Source organism: Pristis pectinata, chromosome 1, assembly GCF_009764475.1.
Source record: "Pristis pectinata isolate sPriPec2 chromosome 1, sPriPec2.1.pri, whole genome shotgun sequence".
NCBI classification, from domain to species: domain Eukaryota; kingdom Metazoa; phylum Chordata; class Chondrichthyes; order Rhinopristiformes; family Pristidae; genus Pristis; species Pristis pectinata.
Genome location: NC_067405.1, coordinates 74,206,094 through 74,228,271, shown reverse-complemented (window position 1 = coordinate 74,228,271; position 22,178 = coordinate 74,206,094). Strand labels below are relative to the sequence as shown.

At 45.9% G+C, this 22,178-nt stretch overlaps 1 protein-coding gene across 1 annotated transcript in view; it reads left to right on the top strand.

Moving 5' to 3' along the window:
• The first annotated feature begins 20,423 nt into the window (after positions 1–20,423).
• LOC127569070 (ATP-dependent 6-phosphofructokinase, liver type-like) overlaps positions 20,424–22,178 on the top strand; it is a 55,833-nt gene continuing 54,078 nt past the window's right edge. The window contains exon 1 of the mRNA XM_052013373.1: positions 20,424–20,614. Within this exon, the coding sequence (XP_051869333.1) occupies positions 20,530–20,614 (85 nt within the window). The 5' untranslated portion in view covers positions 20,424–20,529. The remainder of the gene's footprint in view (positions 20,615–22,178) is intronic.

Genomic DNA, 22,178 nt, shown 5'->3' with positions numbered 1-22,178 from the left:
TAAACCCCGGAATATCCAGCAGCCATTCCTGCCCTTGCAACAGTCAAGTCTGTGTAATGGCCATCATGTCATAGTTCCACATACTTAACCATGCTCTAAGTTCATCACACTTGTTCCTGATACTTCTCACATTAAATAGACACACTTCAGCCCATCCAACTGACTGCAATTTTGCCCTTTCAACTGCCTATCCTTCTTCACAGTCTTTCTACACTCTGCATCTACTTGTACACTAAATGAACCAAGTTCTGACCTATCACTCTGGTTCCCATCCCCCTGCCAAACTAGTTTAAACCCTGCCCAACAGTTCTAGCAAACCTGCCCACAAGAATATTGGTCCCCCTCCAGTTCAGGTGTAACCCGTCCCTTTTGTACAGGTCATACCTTCCCCAGAAGAGATCCCAATGATCAATAAATCTGAAACCCTGCCCCCTGCACCAATTTCTCAGCCATGCATTCATCTGCCAAATCATCCTGTTCTTACCCTCACTGGCACATGGCACAGGCAGCAATCCAGAGACTACTACCCTTGAGGTGCTGCTTTTCAGCTTCCTACCTAACTCCCTATATTCCCTCTTGAGGACCTTATCTCTTTTCCTACCTATGTCATTGGTACCAATATGTACCACAACCTCTGGCTGTTTACCCTCCCCCTTCAGAATGCTGTGGACCCGATCCAAGATGTCCCTGACCCTGGCACCAGGGAGGCAACATACCCTCCAGGAGTCTCTTTCACGTCCACATTGTACAGGATACAATAATACAAGTTTAAAAGGCACATTAACAGTCTTTTAGTGATAGATGGTGTAGAAATAATTTGGGAATTATATCTTTATATGCCAAGAATAAAGTGAGGTAAAGGCCAATCACATCATTGCAAGTGAATAACTTTCATTGTGCCTCTTTTGAGGAAACAGTATCTAATACTGTAATCTCCTCTTTCCCCTCAAGAAATCCAATTTGCTTTCATTTTAGCCTCTCGCACATTCTTGATTTTTTTCACCTACCAGCAGACCATTTGAACCAAAATGAACAAACCTCAGAATAGTATTTATTCAAAAATCAGGAAAATACAGACTAGTTATCTTAACATATAGCAATAATATTAAGGGCTATTATAAAAGACATTAGAACATAGAACAGTACAGCACGGGAACAGGCCCTTCGGCTTGCAATGTCTGTGCTGAATTTAAACTACACATCTGCCTACACATGGTTTATATCCCTCCATTCCCTGCCTGTTCACATGTCTGTCTAAATGCCTCTTAAATATTGCTGTCGTATCTGCTACCACCACCTCACCTGGCAGCGCATTCCAGGCACCTACTGCTCTGTGCAAAAAAAACTGCCTCTCAAATCTCTTTTAAACTTTCCCCTCTCAACTTAAAGATATGCCCCCTAGTATTTGACATTTTCACCCTGGGAAAAAGACTCTGACAATCTACCCTGTCTATACCTCTCATAACTTCATATACTACTATCAGGTTTCCCCTCAGCCTCCAATGCTCCAGAGAAAACAATTCAAGTTTGTCCAGCCTCCTCTTGTAGCTAGTGTTCTCTAATCCAGGCAACATCCTGGTAAACCTCTTCTGCACCCTCTTCAACGCCTCCACATCCTTCCTATAGTGTGGTGACCAGAACTACACACAATACTCCAAATGTGGCCTAACCAATGTTTTATAAAGCTGCCACATGACTTCCTGACCTTTACACTCAACCCCGACTAGTGAAGGCAAGCATGCCCTACTGCTTTCTTTACCACTCTATCTACTTGTGCTGCCACCTTCAGGGAGGTATGGACTTCCACCCCAAGATTCCTCTGTCCATTAATGCTCCTAAGGGTCCTTTCATTTACTGTATACTTTCCTTTTATATTTGATCTTCAAGTGCAACATCTCACACTTGTTTGGATTAAACTCCATCTTCCATTTCTCTGCCCATATTTCCAGCTGATCTATATCCTGCTGATTCCTTTGACAACCTTCTTAACTATTCTCACCTCCATCAATTTTTGTGTTGTCTGCAAACTTACTAATCAGCCCACCTACATTTTCATCCAAATCATTTATATAAAATCACAAACAGAGGTCCCAGCACTGATGCTTGCGGAACACCACTGGTCACAGACCTCCATCACTACGCTCTTTCTTCTATGGCTAAGCTAACTTTGAATCCAATCTATCAAGTCTCCATGGATCCCATGTAGCTTAATCTTCTGGATCATCCTACAATGACGGACCTTGTAGAAAACTTTACTAAAGTCCTATGTAGAAAACATCCACTGCCCTACCCTCATCAATCATCTTCATCATTTCCTCAAAAAAAATCAAATTTGTAAGACCCCCACCTTGCATAAAGCAATGCTGACTATCACTAAGTGTATGCTTTTCCAGATGCAAGTAGATCCTACCCCTAAAAATCTTCTCCAATAATTTCCCCACCAGTGATGTAAGACTCAATGTCCTATAATGTCTTGGTTTGTCTCTATTGCCCTTGAAAGGTTACAGAGAACAATATTGACTATAATCCAGTCCTCTGGGAAGTCACCTGTGGCTAAAGATCTCTGTCAAGGCCACAGCAATATCCTCTTCCCTCTCTCAATAACATGGGATAGATCCTATCAGGCCCAACTTAACCAATACCTTCTTCTTCTTGACATCAACATACCCTTCTCTGATCTCGCTATCCTCCATGTCCTTCTCCTTGGCAAATACCGATGCAAAGTACTCATTGTATCCAGCCCACTTTCTCTGGCTCCAGGTATAATTTCTTGTCTTTGTCCTTGAGTGGCCCTATCCTCTCCCTAGATACCCACATTTTTAATGTATGTAAAAAAAATACCTTGGGATTCTCTTTAATCCTATTCACTAAGGACATTTCGTGACCCCTTTTAGCCCTCCTGATTCCTTGTGTAAGTTCTCTCCTACTTCCTCTATATTCCTCAAAGGCCCTGTCCGATTTTAGCTTCCTGAAAATTATTGGTGGGCACCTCAAAAAATTCAATGTAGTCAACAGTCAGTACAGTTTTGTGAAAGAGAAGCATGAAAGGGAAATCAAGTTTGACCTATCTATTGGAGTTCCTTGATGAAGTAACATGCTGTGGATAAAGTGGGAGCAGCAGATATGTTAAACTTAGATTTCCAGAAGGCATTTGTTAAGGTGCTGCATCAAAGGTTATTGTGAAAAATAAAAGCTAATGTGTAGGAGGTGACATGTTGGCATGGATAGAGGTATGGTTGGTGAGCAAAAAACAGAGTAGGCATAATTAGGTCTTTTTCTGATTGGCAAACTGTAACAAGTGGTGCCTCAATCTTTTACAATATATATGACTCAATAAAGGCACCAAATGTATGGTTGCTAAATTTGCTGATGAAACAAAGATGGGTTGGAAAGTAAGGAGGTTGCAAAGTATTATAGGTTGGTTGAATGAATAGTCAAACTTCTGACATGTGGCGTATATTGGAAAAGATGAAACTGTCCATTGAGGCAGGAAATTTAAAAAAAGATACATATTATCTAAATGGTGAGAGGTTGCAGAGCTCCAAGATGCAGAGGAATCTGGATGTTATAGTGTTTGATTCACAAAAGGCTGGTATGAAGGTACAGCAAATAATTAATAAAACTAACAAAATGCTATTGTTTATTGCAAGGGGAACTGAATACAAAATTAGAGAAGTTATGCTTCAGTTACATAGATCTCTAGTGAGACTACGTCTGGGGTGCTGTGTACAATACTGGTTTCCTGATTCAAGAATGCTAATACACTGAAAGCAGTTCACAGAAGTTTCCTAGACTAGTACCTGGAATAGGAGGATTACCTTATGAGGAAAGGTTGGAAAGGCTAGGCGTCTATTTGCTGGAATTTAGAGAGGTAACTTAATGCAAACATATATGACCCTAAGGGATTTTGACAATGTAGGTATGGAGAGGATGTTTTCTCTTGTAGAGAACCTAGAATTAGTGGTCATTGTTTAAAAATAAGTAGTCACCCTTTAATACAGTTAAGACCATTATTTTTCTCTTTGAGGGTGGTGAATCTTTGGAACTCTGTGGTAGCAGAGTCTTTGGATATTTTTGCAGAATATGGAAATACTTGATAAGCAAAGGTCTGAAAGGTTACCAAGGCTAGGTAGGAAAGCAGTTATAATCAGATCAACTACAATCTTACTGAATAACAGAGCAGGCTTGAAGGGCCAATGGCCTACTCCTGTTCCAGCTCCTAATCTGCAAGTTCATATGCTTGTATTTAAAACGGTGATGCAGTTAATTTCCTGTGCATAATGATAACACAGAGCAGCCAGCTTCATTTTGTTTTGCATTCTGATGCTAGATCATCTGCAGTTGTTTAGTCCCTCAGCTCCAAAAGTACTGCATTTTATTCTCCAGCTTTGACTCAGTGGAAATACTATTGCACAAATAAAATATTTTCCTAATGAGCAGAAATTGCCCTACTTCATTTTCATGAAAAGCTGTTTGTCAATCAGCATCCTTAGAAGCAGAAACATTTGTGTATGGATCATCTAAACAATCCTCAAACTGAGTACAAGATTACAAATACAGCTGACAGCCCTCGTGGGCTAGGGCTGTCAACTGTGGTTGGATAGACTGTGGCTGGAGGTTCTGTCATATGACATACAGTGTCCCACTATCCCACCCTCATGCTCCTGCAATTGATTTATGAATGTCACACAACATCATCTTCCCATGGAAAGCAGTCTCTTTCTGGCTCAACTGGATGTTTCTTGGCTGGCAGAGACCCTTTTGATCCTTCTTCCCATATTTTTTAAGTAAGTAGAAAATGCAAGCTTTCAAAGAAAATGACAAAAGATACTTCCACTGAGTTGCTCACAGCAATGTGCTAAAAATTAAACTTCAATTCCTAGTGTGTGAACAATACTAAGCATACATTGAGAACCATGAGCAGCTTCCTAAAAAGAGATTTAAGGCTTTAAGAGCTTCTTTGATAAAGGTGCACATATGTGCAATTTATTTCAATGTGCTGTTATTTACAGGAAGGATTCTGATGGATCTACAAACAGAATGTCAATCATAAGGTTCCATTTCAGGAAGGTAAATGTGGGTCACTCACTGTCTCTACTGCTTCAATAACTATTGGTGCCTGCTGGCAGAGATGCTTCTGGACAGAGATTAGGATAACATCAGCATAACGAGGGAATACAAAATCAGACAATTCCAAATCCTTAAATTTCCCCTTTCACATGTCTGACCTTGTGTTTTTGATCAGTAAGCCTTTGCATTTACTCCTTCTCTTCCATGCAATAGTCAGTTCCAGACCCCTGGTTCACTACTGGACTTATCATGACAGCTCATCTGTGCATGCACAACATACCAGATATCAGGAGGCTGAGAGGTACAGCAAAGGGAAGAACCTATTTTATATAGTCTCTATCCCACCACATGGAAGAAGTTACCTAAATATTTAGGTACCATCAGATTATCATGTATGTCTGGCTCATTAACAAATCTAAAGTAGTCTGCCCCCTTTTAGCCTTTAGCATATATTATTGCAGAAAATTATCTAGAGCACACTCAAAGCCAGTACCTCTCAGACAGGACTTAGTCTATTTAAAATTAAAATTCTGAATTAAAATCAATCTTTCATTGCTGAATTATTGACAAATTTCTACATTTCTGCTTCACAACTACAACTAGGGTTGCTTAATCCAAATATATCACCAACTTTTATCAATGCACCTTAGAAAGCATCCTATCTCAATGCATCACGGCTTGCTATGGCAACTACTCTGCCCGTGACCACCAGAAACTGCAGAAAGTTGTGGACACAGCTTAGCACATCACAGAAACCAGCCTCCCCTTCATGGACTCTGTCTATACTTCTCACTGCCTCAGTAAAGCAACCAGCATAATCAAAGACCCCTCCCACCCCGGACATTCTCTCTTCTCCCCTCTCCCATTGGGCAGAAGATACAAAAGCCTGAAAGCATGTACCACCAGGCTCGAGGACAGCTTCTATCCCGCTGTTATAAGACTATTGAATGGTTCCCTAGTATGATAAGATGGACTCTTGACCTCACAATCTACCTCATTATCACCTTGCATCTTATTATCTTCCTGCACTGCACTTTCTCTGTAGCTGTGACACTTTGTTCTGCATTCTGTATTGTTTTACCTTATACTACCTCAATGCACTGTGCAATGAATTGATCTGTATGGATGGTATGCCAGACAAGTTTTTCACTGTACCTTGGTACATGTGACAAAAATAAACCAACTCCAATTCATATTATAATCATAAATCATTTCCATTCCCTAAGCTACCAGACAGACAGCACCAGACATCAGGATTGAACCAGGGTCTCTAGCACTGTGAGGCACCAGCTCCATTGGCTGCACCACTATATCTCTATCATTTTGTGCAGTACTACAATCAAGCTAAATGGAATGTACTCAGAATATCTGGCAGCTCAAAACTGAGCATTCAAAAGTCACTGCAAACCATCAACAGCAGCAGGAATGTATACTACCTCAATATGTAGTCTCATTGTACCCTAGTCTCATATCCCTCATTGTACCATTATTATCAACACAAGGGATCAACCGTGCTTTCATGAGGAATGCAGATGGGCAAACTGGGAACTGCATCAAACATATGTGAAAATGAGGTGCTGACCTGGTGATGAAACTACAACACAGGACTACATGTTTGCTAAAGAACAAAAACAAGATGCAGTTAATGATGCAGACAAAGTTAAATGATCCCACAACCAATTGATAATATCAAAGCACTGTAGTCTTACCACACCGAGTCAAGAATGGTGGTGGACAATTAAACAACAAGTAGGAAGAAGAACATCGGTATCCTCAATGACAGTAGGGTCTGCATGTGAGTGCTCAAGACAAGACTGAAGCATTTGTAGTCATTTTGAGCCAGAAATACCATGTTGATGATCCATCTTGGCCTCCTCCTAAGATTCTCACCGAGACAGAAGCCAGTCTTCATTCAATTTGATTCACACAAAAGATATTAAGAAATGGCTTACATTACTAGATACAGTAAAGGTCATGAGAGCAGACAACATTCCAGCTATGTACTCAAGTTGTTTATTCCATGATTGGTCACGGTCTGAGCCAAGCTGCTGCAATACATATACAACTCTGGCATCCATCAGTCTTTGTGGAGAATTTTCCAGGTATGTCCTGTACACTAAAGTAGAACCATTCCAATTCATATATTTAACACCCAATCAATTTACTTTCAATCATCAGTAAAGTGATGGAAGGTGTCATTAACAGTGCTATAAAGTGGTACCTTCTCATGAATAACCTGCTTATTGATGCTCAGTTTTGATCTTGTCAGCACCACTTGGCTTCAAGCTTCATCACAACCTTTATCCAAACATGGACTAAAGAGTTGAACTCCAGGGCTGAGGTGATGTCAAGGTGACATTTGAATGGGCATGGCATCAATAAGCCCCGATAAGACATCAGTCAGTGGAAGTCAAGTGGAAAATGCTCTAATGATTGGAATCATACCTTGTACAGAGAAATAAGGTTACAGTTGTTGGAGGTCAACCATCTCAGCCTTAGGATGTCAGGTTGGGCAATGTCCTTGGCCCAAACAACTTCAGTTCTTTTATCAAAGACCTTCCTTCCATCATAAGATCAGAAATGGGAATGTCATCTGATGTTTGCACAATATTAAATTCCATTTGCAGCTTCTCAGATAATGGACAAGTCTATATCTGCATGGACCAAGACCTAGACAATATTCAGACATGGAATGAACAGGAACATTCACATCACTAATGTGCCAGGCAATGACCAGTTCCAACAAAGAGAGGCTTAACATCTACATTTAATACTTAATGGCTTTACCATCACTAAATCACCCATCATTAACAAAGTTCAGATCCTTGCTGGACCAGCCACAAATTCTGGGCTACAAGTGCAGGTCAGGGGTTGGATATCCTGCAGTGACCGTTTCACCTTTTGACACTCCAAAGCCTTTCCACCATCTACAAGGCGTAACGTGGGAGCACGATGATATACTCAACAACAAACATGACAAAACAGCCCCATTGATTGGCATCTAAACAACAACCCCAGATATTCATTAACTCTACCAATGGTCACCATGTACACCAAGAAGGACAAAGGCAGCAGGATCATCAACACCAGCAGTTCCTTACAAAGTCACACACCAGTCATATTGCCACTTGTTCATCATTGCTGTCTAAACCTTGGAACTCCACCCCACCCCCCACCCCCGCCAACAGCTTTGTGAGAGCACCTTCACTAGAAGAAGAGCAGCAGTTAAAGAAGGTGGCTCACCACCACTTTCTCAAGACTAATTAGAGGGATGGGCAATAAATGCTGGGTTTGCCAGCCACCTCACACTACAAAAGCTGAATATTTTTCTAAATTTATAAATCCAGAAACCCAGTGTAATAAAAAAATGAATTGAATGTTTTCTGTCACCTTGATCAGGTCCATGATTCATGGCTGTTTTCAGTATTAAATTTGTTTTGGAGGCCCGTTTTGCAAAATATTTCTGTGCAGTTTCTTTAAAATGAAAACAAATTCAAGTCAAAGTGTAACAGCCATTTATTCTGGGACTATGAGGATGGGCAAATCATCCTTGATTATTTAAATCTACTTAAACACTGTTTAAAATCCATCAAAGCCTCAAGCACCTTGGTAATAAAATCCTCCACAACAGGAAGAACAGAAATATTTTTTTTGTTTTAAAAGACATTTCCAATCATCTCACTCAAAACTTGGGCACATGAAAATCTACACTGAGCCACACAACTCAATCACCTTTGAAATTTTACCACAAGGAAGATATTCTGCCTGTCATACCTGTGCCAATTCTAAAAACTATTCAATTTTCTCTGCATTTTTTTTCATTTTCAAATATAACCAAATTTCCTTATGAAAATTGCTACCGAATCTGCATTCATCATCCTTTCAAGCACTCTAGATAACAACTCTCCATAAATAAAGCCATCTTCATCTTCTCCGCTGGTTACTTGCCAATTGTATTAAAACTGCTTACTCAGGTTCTCAACTCCCATGCCAATGGAAGCTTCTATCTATTAAAACCATTCATAATCTATTAAATCCCTCTTTAACCTACTCTGCTCCAGTTAATAGCAAGCTATAGAGAACCTCTGACCACAATAGCAGTCAGTAAGCGGATCTACTTAAAAAGTCTGTATTGCTAAGTAAACATGCTTTTCCAAAAACAGGGCACAGGGCATTGGTTTCCAGATGTACTAATTGTTTCATTTATCTTTTAATTACATTTACTCCCTACTTTCTCAAATCTGACACTGTCCCTCTGAAATTACAGATAAAATGTAACCTAAGTCGAGTTTATAAGAAATCAACTACTTCCCAAGATTTGTTTACATTTGTTTCTCACAAACATGTCACTATTGGCAACATCTATCTTTGGTTAGCACTTATGAAAACATTGTAACAATTTTTTTGACTTTGTCTTAATTGTTCCTTGCATAGTCGTGTCTATTCCCCCCCCCTTTCACCCGGTTGTAATGCAGAGGATTATGCAGTTTCAAAAACAACCAATAATAAAGTTGTGAAATTCGTTATCATCAGTTCTAAAATATTGCTAGTGAGCTCCTTCATGTAAGTCTACTGTTTCAGGAACAGTGGGTGTTAGAGGTCATTTTTTTTTCATTTTGGTGGCACCATACCTCACAGATCTAACCTGAAAAACTATTAAAGTGTGGCGACTCACCATCTAGTCGGGCGAACCGGCTCGGCAGTCGGGTCGCGCGGTGTCGGAGCGACGAGGCCCAAGATGGCGGCGGGCCTCGTCTTTCCAAGCGACGGGGAGAACCCGCGCGCGGGTAAGTCCTGATGACTAAGGACTTACGTCATTGCCGGTTGTTTTGGGCGGGAACATTCTCCCTTAAAGGGCCCACGCAAGGCGGGAAAATAAACCAGTTCTGTTTGGCAATCCTCCGAGTAGAGTCTTGTTTTATTCTGCAGTAGCAACCGCTACATTGGTGACCCCGACGGTCCAAATGGCTTTTGGACCCGCGAAATGGACAACAGCGCAGCAGCCAACGCAGTGGCCCTCAAGCTGCCCACCTTTTGGACACTTCGGCCCAGCGTCTGGTTTGACCAGGCCAAAGCGCAATTCCACCTTTGGCAGATCACCTCCGACTCCACGAAGTACTACCATGTAGTTAGCTCTCTGGACCAGGAGACAGCTGCCCAGGTTGGAGACTTCATCCAGTCGCCTCCGGAGGAAGATGTACCCGGCTTTCAAAGACCTTTTGATCCGGACCTTCGGCCTCTCCCGTCGTGAGCGCGCCGCCCGCCTGCTTCATCTGGATGGCCTGGGGGACAGATCCTCATCTGCCCTAATGAATGAGATGCTGGCATTGGCCGAGGGACACAAGCCATGCCTGATGTTCGAACAGGCCTTCCTCGAACAGCTCCCCGATGACATCCACTTGTTGTTAGCTGACGCCGACTTCAGCAACCCCCGTGAGGTGGCCGCCCGGGCAGATGTCCTGTGGAGGGCCAAGCGCGAGAGCAGTTCGTCCGTCAGTCAAATCACCAGGGCGCGAGCCCAACGCCCGCCTTGCCCGGCCCCAGCAACCGAGCAGCCACGCCCCAGGAACGCAGACGACGACACGGGTGACCAGCTGTGCTTCTACCAATCAGAGGTGCGGTGCGGAGGCCCGTTGATGCCGCCCACCCTGCAAGTTTCAGGGAAACGCCAGGGCCAGCCGCCGCTGATGGCTACGGCAGCTGGCCGCCGACAGAGCCTCCTCTTCGTTCAGGACAAGAAATCTGGACGGCGTTTCCTCGTTGATACTGGAGCGGAGGTCAGTATGTTGCCCCCGACAGGCCGCGACACTCGTGACAGGCCACCAGGTCCTCTACTCAATGCCGCCAATGGTACAACGATACGGTCTTTCGCCACCCGTACGCTTCAATTACACTTTGGCGGCAGCCGTTTTACCTGGACCTTTACCCTTGCCACCGTCGCCCGACCACTCCTAGGAGCCGATTTCCTTCGGGCCCACAACCTGTTAGTCGACCTGCGAAGGAAGCGGTTAGTCCACTCTAGCACTCTCCGGACCTATCCCCTGGGAGAAATCAGCCCACCAGCCCCGCGCCTGGACTCCATTTCCCTTTCTGGTGACGATTTTGCCAAGCTCCTAGCCGAATTACCATCGATTTTGGCACCTTCGTTTACAAATTCTAGGACCACACACGGGGTACGACACCACATCATTACCACAGGGCCACCCCTTCATGCCCGAGCACGACGATTACCTCCAGACAAGCTCCGCCTGGCAAAGGAAGAGTTCCGTCACATGGAGGAGCTGGGGATTGTTTGCAGGTCAGACAGCCCCTGGGCCTCCCCCCTGCACATGGTCCCCAAAGCCACCGGAGGGTGGAGGCCCTGCGGCAACTACCGCAGGCTGAATGACGCCACCACCACGGACCGCTATCCCATCCCTCACATCCAGGACTTCGCAGTGAACTTACACGGGGCCCGCATCTTTTCCAAAGTGGACCTCATTAGGGGATACCACCAAATCCCGGTCCATCCGGATGACGTCCCCAAAACTGCGATTATCACCCCATTCGGCCTGTTCGAATTCCTTCGGATGCCGTTCGGCCTTAAGAACGCCGTGCAGACCTTCCAGCGGCTGATGGACGCGGTAGGCCGAGACCTGGACTTCGTGTTCATTTACTTGGACGACATACTGATCGCCAGCCGTAACCACCAGGAACACCTTTCCCACCTCCGCCAGCTGTATTCCCGCCTCCGCGATTTCAGCCTCACGATTAACCCGTCCAAGTGCCAATTCGGACTTGACTCTATCGATTTCCTCGGCCACAAAATCACCAGCGACGGGGCAACACCCCTACCCGCCAAGGTGGATGCTATCTGCCATTTTGCCCACCCCGACACAGTCAAAGGCCTACAGGAATTCCTTGGGATGGTCAACTTTTACCATCGTTTCATCCCTGCAGCAGCCCATATCATGCGCCCTCTGTTCTCGCTGCTGGCTGGTAAGGGCAAGGACATCACCTGGACTGACGAGGCTGTGGCTGCTTTCGTTAAGGCCAAAGACGCCCTGGCAGACGCCACGATGCTGGTACACCCCAGGACTGACGTCCCGACTGCCCTCACGGTCGACGCGTCCAACACCGCGGTGGGTGGGGTACTGGAACAGCTACTCGAAGGCCGCTGGCAACCCTTGGCATTTTTCAGCAAGCACCTTAGACCGCCCGAACTGAAGTACAGTGCTTTTGATCGGGAACTTCTTGCACTGTATCTGGCAGTCCGGCATTTCCGATACTTGCTAGAAGGCAGGCCTTTCACTGCTTTCACTGGTCATAAGCCTCTGTCCTTTGCCTTCTCCAAAGTCTCCGATCCCTGGTCAGCTCGTCAGCAGAGACATTTATCCTACATTTCCGAGTTCACAACTGACATCCAACATGTCTCCGGAAAGGATAATGTCGTTGCTGATGCACTTTCCAGACCAACCATCCACAACCTATCCTTGGGTGTCGACTACACGGCCCTAGCTGACGCACAGCAAGCCGACGACGAACTGCCCAGCTACAGAACCGCAGTCTCGGGTCTGCGGCTCCGAGATTTCTTGGTTGGTCCAGGTCAGCGGACCCTACTTTGCGACGTTGCGACTGGTCAGCCCCGCCCTATAGTCCCTGCAGCCTGGCTGAGACGCGTTTTTGACTCAGTACATGGGTTGGCGCACCCGTCCATCAGATCTACTGTCCGACTGGTCGCCAGCAAGTTTGTCTGGCATGGCCTGCACGAACAGGTCAGTGAGTGGGCCAGGACTTGTCTGCACTGCCAGACGTCAAAAATCCAGCGACACACCAAGGTCCCACCACAGCAGTTCGAGCCTACCCGTAGGAGGTTCGACCACATAAATGTCGACCTTGTGGGCCCTCTGCCGGTTTCAAGAGGAGCCCAGTACCTCCTTACCATCGTGGACCAGTTCACGAGGTGGCCTGAGGCAACCCCCCTGGCTGACATCACAACTGATTCCTGCGCCCAGGCGCTGCTCACAACTTGGGTCTCACGTTTTGGCGTTCCGGCCCACATCACTTCAGACAGAGGCACCCAATTCACTTCCAGTCTCTGGGCTGCATTAGCGAACCTGCTAGGGACGCAGCTGCACACCACCACGGCCTACCATCCTCAATCAAACGGGTTGGTGGAACGTTTTCACCGCCATCTGAAATCGGCCTTGATGGCCCACCTGCAGGGTCCTAACTGGGTTGACGAGCTGCCTTGGGTCCTGCTCAGCATACGCACTGCCCCCAAAGAAGACCTCCGCACTTCGTCAGCTGAGCTTGTATACGGGGCGCCACTAGTTGTCCCCGGGGATTTCATACCTGCCCTTCGGGACCAAGGGGAACAACCCCCAGCAGTCCTACAAAGACTGCGCGAGAAGCTTGGCGCCTTGGCCCCGATTCCCACCTCACGGCACGGTCAAGCCCCATCCTGCCAGCCCAAAGAACTACGGGACTGTAAGTTTGTTTTCGTTTGCAGGGGCACACCTCGGGCGCCATTGCAACGACCATATGAGGGACCGTTCCGAGTCATACAGAATAACGGATCCACTTTTATTTTGGACATTGGAGGCAGGGAACAGGTTTTCACGGCGGACCGCCTCAAACTGGCCCATTTGGATCTGCAACAGCCTGTCGAGGTTGCCACGCCGCGACGCAGAGGCCGCCCCCCTAAGCGGCAGCTGGCACAGCCCACGGACCTTGGGGACTGTCTCGCTGGTTCTGGGGGGGGTTGTGTGGCAACTCACCGTTTAGTCAGGTGAACCGGCTCGGCAGTCGGGTCGCGCGGTGGGCCTCGTCTTTCCCGAGCGACGGGGAGAACCCGCGCGCGGGCAAGTCTTGATGACGTAGTACTTACGTCATTGCCGGTTGCATTGGGCGGGAACAGTCTCCCTTAAAGGGCCCGCGCAAGGCGGGAAAATAAACCACTTCTTGTTCGACAATCCTCCGACGAGCGTCTTGTTTTATTTCGCGGTAGCAACCGCTACACAGGTTTAATTCTTTTCTTCTAGAACTGAAGATTTTGATTAGTTTTCATTGTTGGTTTTTTCTAAAGCAGCTTTTATACAATTTCAGGATAGTGTGCATTTTAATTATTGATATTTGATAATTATGTCACTAATTTTGCCTTATATGAATGGCTGCAGTTTTAGGAGTCTTGCAGTTCAGTCAAGTGCCTCTTCAAAATGCAAACTGAAATATTGATCAAAAGTGGAAGATCCTTCATTTCATTGGCAAAGCTTTTCTTGACATTTGCAATGCAACGATCAGCAGTGTTATGGAGCAAAAGAATCGTACATACAAGTCCATACTTCGGTAAACCTTTTGCCTGTGGGAGGAAGAGCCCAACATATAGATACAGAACACTGAAGCCCTCTGATTGTACATATATTTTTGAGATAAGGTACAATTCCACCAATTTTCAGATTTTCAGTTCCCTTCTTTCTCTTAAGGAAAAAAAAATTAGTCAATGTACATTTATTAAATCTTCCAAAGATTATTTGTATGCAACAGGCCTCTTATTAGTAGCCCCATTTCCTCTGGTGACCACCTGTGTTCAACAGACCTGTTACCCCTTTCATGCAGAGATTAATTATTTTGGAAACAAGCTTGTGACTCCTTTTATCTCTTTTCCACTTGTACCTTTTCCATAAGCAGCCTATCTGGAGATAACAAGTCAGCTACATCTTTCCTATATACATCTCCATCCATATTGTCCTATATGACATGCTCTTGTATTGAGCCAGAGTCTAATTGCCATGGAGTTACCACAAAGATTGCTATAATCCTGTGACCTCCAGTGAGGTGAGGTTAGGTTAGGTTATCTTAAAGAGAAAATTCCAATGGGCAGTCACTTCATTACATTTGTAAATTGGTTTATTATTGTCATATGTACCAAGGTACATTGAAAAACATGTCTTGCATACCGTTCATACAGATCAATTCATTACATTGTGCATTGGGGTAGTACAGGGTAAAACAATAACAGAATGCAGAGTAAAGTGTTAGTTACGGAGAAAGCACAATGCAGGCAGACAATAAAATGCACGGTCATAACGAAGTAGATTGTGAGGTCAAGAGTCCATCTCATCGTACTAGGGAACCATTCAATAGTCTTATAACAGTGGGATAGAAGCTATTCTTGAGCCTGGTGGTACATGCTTGCAAGCTTTTGTATCTTCTACCTAATGGGAGAGGCGAGAAGAGAGAATGTCCAGGGTGGGAGGGGTCTTTGATTATGCTGGCAGCTTTATTGAGGCAGCAAGAAGTGTAGACAGAGTCCATGAAGGGGAGGCTGGTTTCCATGACACACTGAGCCATGTCCACAACTCTCTGCTGTTTCTTGTGGTCACAGACAGCGCAGTTGCCATATTATTTGTGTTGCCAATATTTCTAGGACAGCTACACAGCCAAATCTAATTTTCTCCAGAGCAAAAATACACTTTGGTCTTACTATTATGATATGCAAGTTAATCGTACATGCTACTGCCAGTGTCCAGAAGTTCCACTACAAGCAGTAAAATGTCCCATGGCATGTATCAACAAAAATCACCTACAGGGATCATAAGACAAGATTTCTGAAAGGGTGACTATAGTTTTGAAACCAGTGCAGCAATTTGTGTTTGCTTCCTAGACAAACCTCAAGTTGCAACCAAATACAAATGCCTACACTGCTCTCATAGTGGAAATAAGGGTCACCATCATTCTCTAAAGACTTTCCGTGGATCCCTTGCAGGTTGTCTCTGCTGAGCTATGCTACATATAGTATTTGCTACTCACTAATGCATGGCAGGTCAAAAATGAGCTCCTACCAGCAAACTGGAGATCCTTCCATTTTCAATAAATATGACTTTTACATCCATCCTCAAATGGGCACATAGCTGCACTCCTGCCCTGAGATGCCTCCCAGAAATTTCCTGCTCAAGTGCTACCTCTTCAGTCAGATGTCTTTCTCTGGTTTATTTTAACTTAGTTCTGACCTGATGAACAGGGAACATTTCTGCTTTTGCAGAATTCCTTCTGGCATTTCTGGCTACTTACATTTCAGGGTGAATCTGCAGAAACACCTGAGGATTTGAGTGACTGCAATCCCAGTTTGGGTTAGTCTACTTGGCAGAGAGTTGTGCAGCACTCTGCCTATGATGCAGGTGATACATGTCTGACCATTTAAAGAAAACATTTGTTTTGAGCCTTTGGCAATATTAAAAGTTGGTTCTTCTGTGAGTGAACAATTTCAGTCCCGATTCAGACTAATGTAGTTGAAAATAATGATAGTAATGAATTTGGGATATTGTAGTGCTGCCACTACTTGGCTAACCTGGTTACCAGAAGACACGAGATTTCTTGAAATTGTCATACCAAATCACCCGCACTTTCTGAATGACTCAGAAACATGCACAAAGTTAGTTAATGATGCGTGAGGCGATTTTCATTTGTGCAATGTTGTTTTCTTGGATACTGCACAGAAAAATCTCAAGGCCAATGACTTCAAGACATGACTGATGAAAAACAGGCAAAATTGTTTCTGATAAGTCACTTGACTAATAATATTCCTGCAAACACTATAATTCATAAATAAAAAGTTGGAAATCTGAAAGCAAAACAGAAAAAGCTGGAAAATGAGTACTGAAAAATAAGAGACAGAGGAAATACCTTAATTGAATCTGTAAGGGCTATCTAGGAAGCTGATAAACTAACACAGGGAAGAATCAGTGGATTAATTGTTGGGTGATTCACAGATAAATCATAGATAAGGAAGAAAGATACACTGAAAGTAGAAAATGAAAGATATTGAGTAACAAAAAAAACTTGTGGGGAAAAAACACACACAAAATTGAAAAAAATGGGAGACATAAATGCTTATGTACATGTTACATATCAAATAATAGACAATACTCCAAACAAGCAAATAATCCTTTCCAGTGATAGTACAGCATTTGGTGAGGTAGTATATTACCAGTTTGTATGAGTGAATCAATATTCTAACCAATGAAATTATCCAATATCACCAGCAATAATAAAGAAGCAATGATACATTGAGAGGAAAAATAATCTACAACCAGCAATGGGTAGATGAACATTTATATTTTTAAAAAAAATGTTATATTTTAGAAAGAATGGCAAGTGAACTCTACTGTCATTGTGCCTTTAAATAGTCCTATATATAGTAACATATATAACTTAGTAACACACATTGAGCTCATCTTAGTATTGTAGCCATAGTGTGGAAACATCCCGTTACCCATTGAGTCCATTCCAACAATCAAGCACCCACCTACACTAACCTCATTTAATTCTTCCCACATTCCCATTAACTACTCCCAGATTATATCACTCCCCTATACACAAGGGGTAATTAACAGTGCCATTCCTACCCTCACCAAGTAATTGAAAAGGTAGCATGAATTCTGAGAATTGTCCTACTTTAATTTACTGCCAGCTTGTATAAGAATGGAAAATTATGAAGTCCATTTAAAAAAAACAAAAACAGGAATTGCTGGAACTACTCAGCAGGTCAGGCAGCATCTGTGGAAAGAGAAAAAATATTTCAGGTTGGAGACCCTTCTTTAGAACTGGTACAGGCCACCCCTGGGTAACAAATGGGTTCCTTTTTGTTTAAACAGACATCCATAAGTTGATTTTGTCTGCAAGTCAGAAAGTGCACGAAAAAAATGATATGGTAACCATCCTTCCACAATATTGTAATGAAAGCGTACAAGACTGATAAGAAAGAACAATTACAGAGAGAGAGAGAGAGAGAGAACGAGAACTAGTTCTGCTGTTCATAGGAATAAACATAGTACATGCGTCAGACTTATGAATTTAATAATATTATGGGAGCTTGCTTGTATTTAGGATTGCCTACAAGTGAGGTGTTCATAACCAGGGGATGGCCTGTAAAGTGAGAAAAACAAGTTATTTTTAAGTTGCAGAAAAGGAGGGGGTTGGAATGCATAGGACAAGAGAAATATTTGTGATAGGGTGAGACCAAGTCAAATAGGAGGCCTTTGAGGATGATTATGCCTCTGTGTTATGACTTGCTAAATGCAGGACATGTCCAGCAGGTCAGCCTGTACAAATAGAGAGGGAAAAACTGAGCCAATATCACAGATGGATGGCTTACAGCACAAATGGCCAGTTCTGAAACATACAAAAAAAGCAAATTATTTGAATTTGGAGAATTCAATCTGAGTGCAAAAGTCCACAATGTGCCCAGACGGAAGATGAGGTGTCATTCCTCAGGCTTGCATTGTAACAGTGCAGGAGGCCACAGACAGATCAGAGTGGGAGTGGGGTGGAGAATTAAAGTGGCAGGCAATAGGAACTTGAGGAGTGCTCATGCAAGAAATCAATGAGAGTCAAGAGCCTATGATAAAGGATGAGAAGTACAGTCAAGATAGCTGTGAGTGCCTGTAGGCTTGTAATAGATATTTGTGGCTAGCCTATCTCCTGCAATAGAGACAGAGTGATTCAGAAGGGGAAAGGAAGAATCAGAGATGGACCATCTGAAGGGGAGATGAATGTAATGAATACAGAAAGTATGAATGCAGGAAGCAGCTTCAAAGCCATTGTTGATGTACAACGAAAGAGTTGATGGAGGGGGACAAACAGGACTAAAACAGAGATTGTTCCACATATTCTACAAAAAGGCAGGCATAGCTTGGATCCATGTGGGTTCCTGTAGCTACATCTTTGAAAATAATGGAGCTCCTCCCACCCTGCCTCCTATAAGGACTTCATTCCATTCTCCCAGTTCCACCAATCTCTATCATATTTCTCTGATGATGATACTTTTCACACATGTACCTCTGAGATGTCTTCCTTCTTCCTGAAGATGGATTCCCCTCTACTATAGTGGACAGAGTACTTGACCACAGCTCATTTATTTCCCGCACCTCTGCTTTCCCCCAATGTCATCCTGGCCAGACCAAGGAGAGAGTTCTCCTGGTCATTAGCTACCACCCCACCAGCCCCCACATTCATCAGATCATCCTTCATAATTTCCAGAAGGTCCATCAAAGTTCTTTTGACTTGGCCTACCCTTTCATCCCTCAGCCCCACTTCTCTGCAACTTAAAACCAACTTGTTTTTTCACTTTTCCTTTCTGAAAAAGGATCTCTGAACTGAAATATTAACTGTTTCTCTTTCCATAGATGCTGCCTGACCTGCTGAGTGTTATCAACAATGCCTTGTTTTTGTTTCAGATATCCAGCGTTTCCAATTTTGTTTTTGACGTCCATTTAAGAAAGGTGGAAATTCCAATGCTTAATACCTAAAGGTTGTGGAAGCTGAATCAATGAGTATATTCAAGGCTGGATGATAGATTTTAGGAATATAATAGAACTAAGGGCTAAGATAACCAGGAAGGAAAGTGGAATTGAGGCCAATGATCAGAGCAGCCAGAACGAGGCTTGAGGCATCTTATGCCTGGTTCTCAATTCTGATGTCTAAATGTCCTGACTGACCACGTGTACCCTTCCTCCATTCTTACCTATCCCTGCAACTTTCCTCAGTATTCTTCGCCTCCCCTCTCATTAGCCTGAACTTTCCCTTTCTTCTTAACAAAGTATCTCTTCACGTGTTTGCTTCTCTTAAGTTCTTTCCTAACACAACCTAACTAAACTGTCAACTGATCACTCAGCTTACTGCTAAATGTGGGATAGTGCTTTACACAAATCAGCTGCCAACACAACTTGTGATCAGATCCTTCCACACAGCAAGGAATCCATTTGGACCGCTTGAGACACACAACAAATTCTTTCTTTGCTATAGTAGATTGTCATTTATGGAAAAGCCCATAATGCTTATCTCCAAAGTAAAATTAGAGCATTATGCCATTTCAAGAGCACAGGGGGGGAAAACAATCCTGACCTAGACACTTCATATCTGTGTTAGACAGCAGGGCTGTTCGTGGAGTTAGCGAGGAGGGTAGCGGCAGCACAGGCACCCTAGCAGAAAGGGAATCAGTCAGTCTCGACCCCAGCCTGCACTTTCGCCCAAGAAAACGAGAGCCCGCGGTTACTGCAGTTTAAAGCTGACAGATCGCGGTCCCCCGTTGAACAGAAGGTGCAGGGAGGGAAAAAATGCACGGAGTGGAGGGGAGGGAAGAGGAGGGAGAGAAGGAGGTGCGAGCATTGGACGCAGACGAGCAGTGGGGCGCGCGGCTGCGCGCACGCAGAGGAGGGAGAAGGCGGCGCGCGCGCCCGCAGAGGAGAGGGAAGGGGGCGTGCGCGCGCCCGGAGGGGAAAAAGAGGGGCGTGCGCGCGCGCGCCCGGAGGGGAGGGGAAAAAGAGGCGTGCGTGCGCGCGCCCGGAGGGGAGGGGAAAAGGGGGCGTGCGCGCGCGCCCGGAGGGGAGGGGAAAAGGGGGCGAATAAGGAGGAGGCGGATTCGTGTAGTTGGGACTAAGGAGAAGGCGTGCAAGGGGCAGGTACCGCGGACATCACATCATGGCTCAGCTAGACATGGAGCAGCTGCGGAGCAGGGGCGCCGGCAAGTCCATCGCCGTGCTGACCAGCGGGGGAGACGCGCAAGGTAGGGTGGCGTGTGTCCGCCTACCGCACACGTCCAGTGGCCGAGCCAAGCAGAGCCGTCCGCCATGGCGGGAGCTCGGTCTGCCCCCCTCTCACAATCTCCCACTCATCACCCCGACCCAGCTCAGCGGGAGCTTGGGGGGGAAGGAGCGGGAGCTTGGGGGGGAAGGGGCGGGAGCTTGGGGGGGAAGGGGCGGGAGCTTGGGGGGGAAGATGTTAAAGGAGCGGAGGAAGGAAAAGAAACTAACCCGGCCATCATTCGCCGTCGGCGCTGGTCCGTCTCCACAGGGACTTTCGACGCCGAGACACTCCGCTCCCGCCAACCATCCTTTCCCCTCACACACGGGTCCGGGCCGGGCTCCCCTCCCCTCCCCTCCCACACACACACACACACACACACACACACACGGGTTTGGGCCGGGCTCTCCTCCCCTCCCTCACACACACACGGGTCTGGTCCGGGCCGCCCTCCCCTCACCTCCCTCACACACACACGGGTCCGGTCCGGGCTCCCCTCCCCCCCTCCCCCCCCCCCCTCCCCCCCTCACCCCCCTCCCTCCCCTCCCCCACCTCCCTCCCCCACCTCCCTCCTGTCCCCCTCCCCCTCTCCCTCACCCCCCTCCCCCACCTCCCTCACCCCCCTCCCCCACCTCCCTCACCCCCCTCCCCCACCTCCCCACCCCCTCCCCCACCTCCCTCACCTCCCTCACCCCCCCCCCCCCCCCCCCCCTCCCCCCCCCCCTCCCTCACCCCCCTCACCTCCCTCACCTCCCTCACCCCCTCACCCCCCTCACCTCCCTCACCCCCTCACCTCCCTCACCCCCCACCTCCCTCACCCCCCACCCCACCCCCCTCCCCCACACACGGGTCTGGTCTGGTCCGGTCCGGGCGGCCGGGCCCCCACACCCACACACGGGTCGGGCTCGGGCTCCTCCTCCTCCCGCCAATCCCCACGGGTCGGGACCGCACTCGCAGCTCCCACTAACGGACTTCCCTCGAGCCCAACGGCTGCGACCGCCATCGTTGATGCGGGCAGCACCCCCCGCGATTTTGATTTTTATTTAAGACATCGGTTCTTTTCCACGTCTCGGAAGCTGGACCTTGTCGAGTGTGAACTGGTTTCAAACGGTGCACAGCCCATTGATTGGGGCTGCAGGTGCGGTTTTGCTGCTCTGCGAACTGCCCGTCTGAATGATGGCGGGGTGGTCACGTGGTGCGGACGTGCTTCCCGGCAGGTTGTCCCCGAGATGCTCTCAGGACCGGCTGACAGTCTGTGGGGGCCACGCATTACCTGCCTTCTAAGTATTTTATTCAAGGTTGCTGCATGTTCAGACCTGCCATTTTGCTTTCACCGTGGTTAAAAATTGTAGCCAGGTTGCTGCTTGTCTCGCAGCTCCTTACTAATGAGAGAGACGAAACGTCCAGGGAAGCACATTAGTAGGAGCTACATTTCTCTGCGACACCTTCAGAACATAAGGGAAGGGATTAGTATGTATGATCCTTGATGGAGTAAGATCACGTACCACCCTTGATACAGGAAGATCAGGGCTCATCTGAATTTGGAC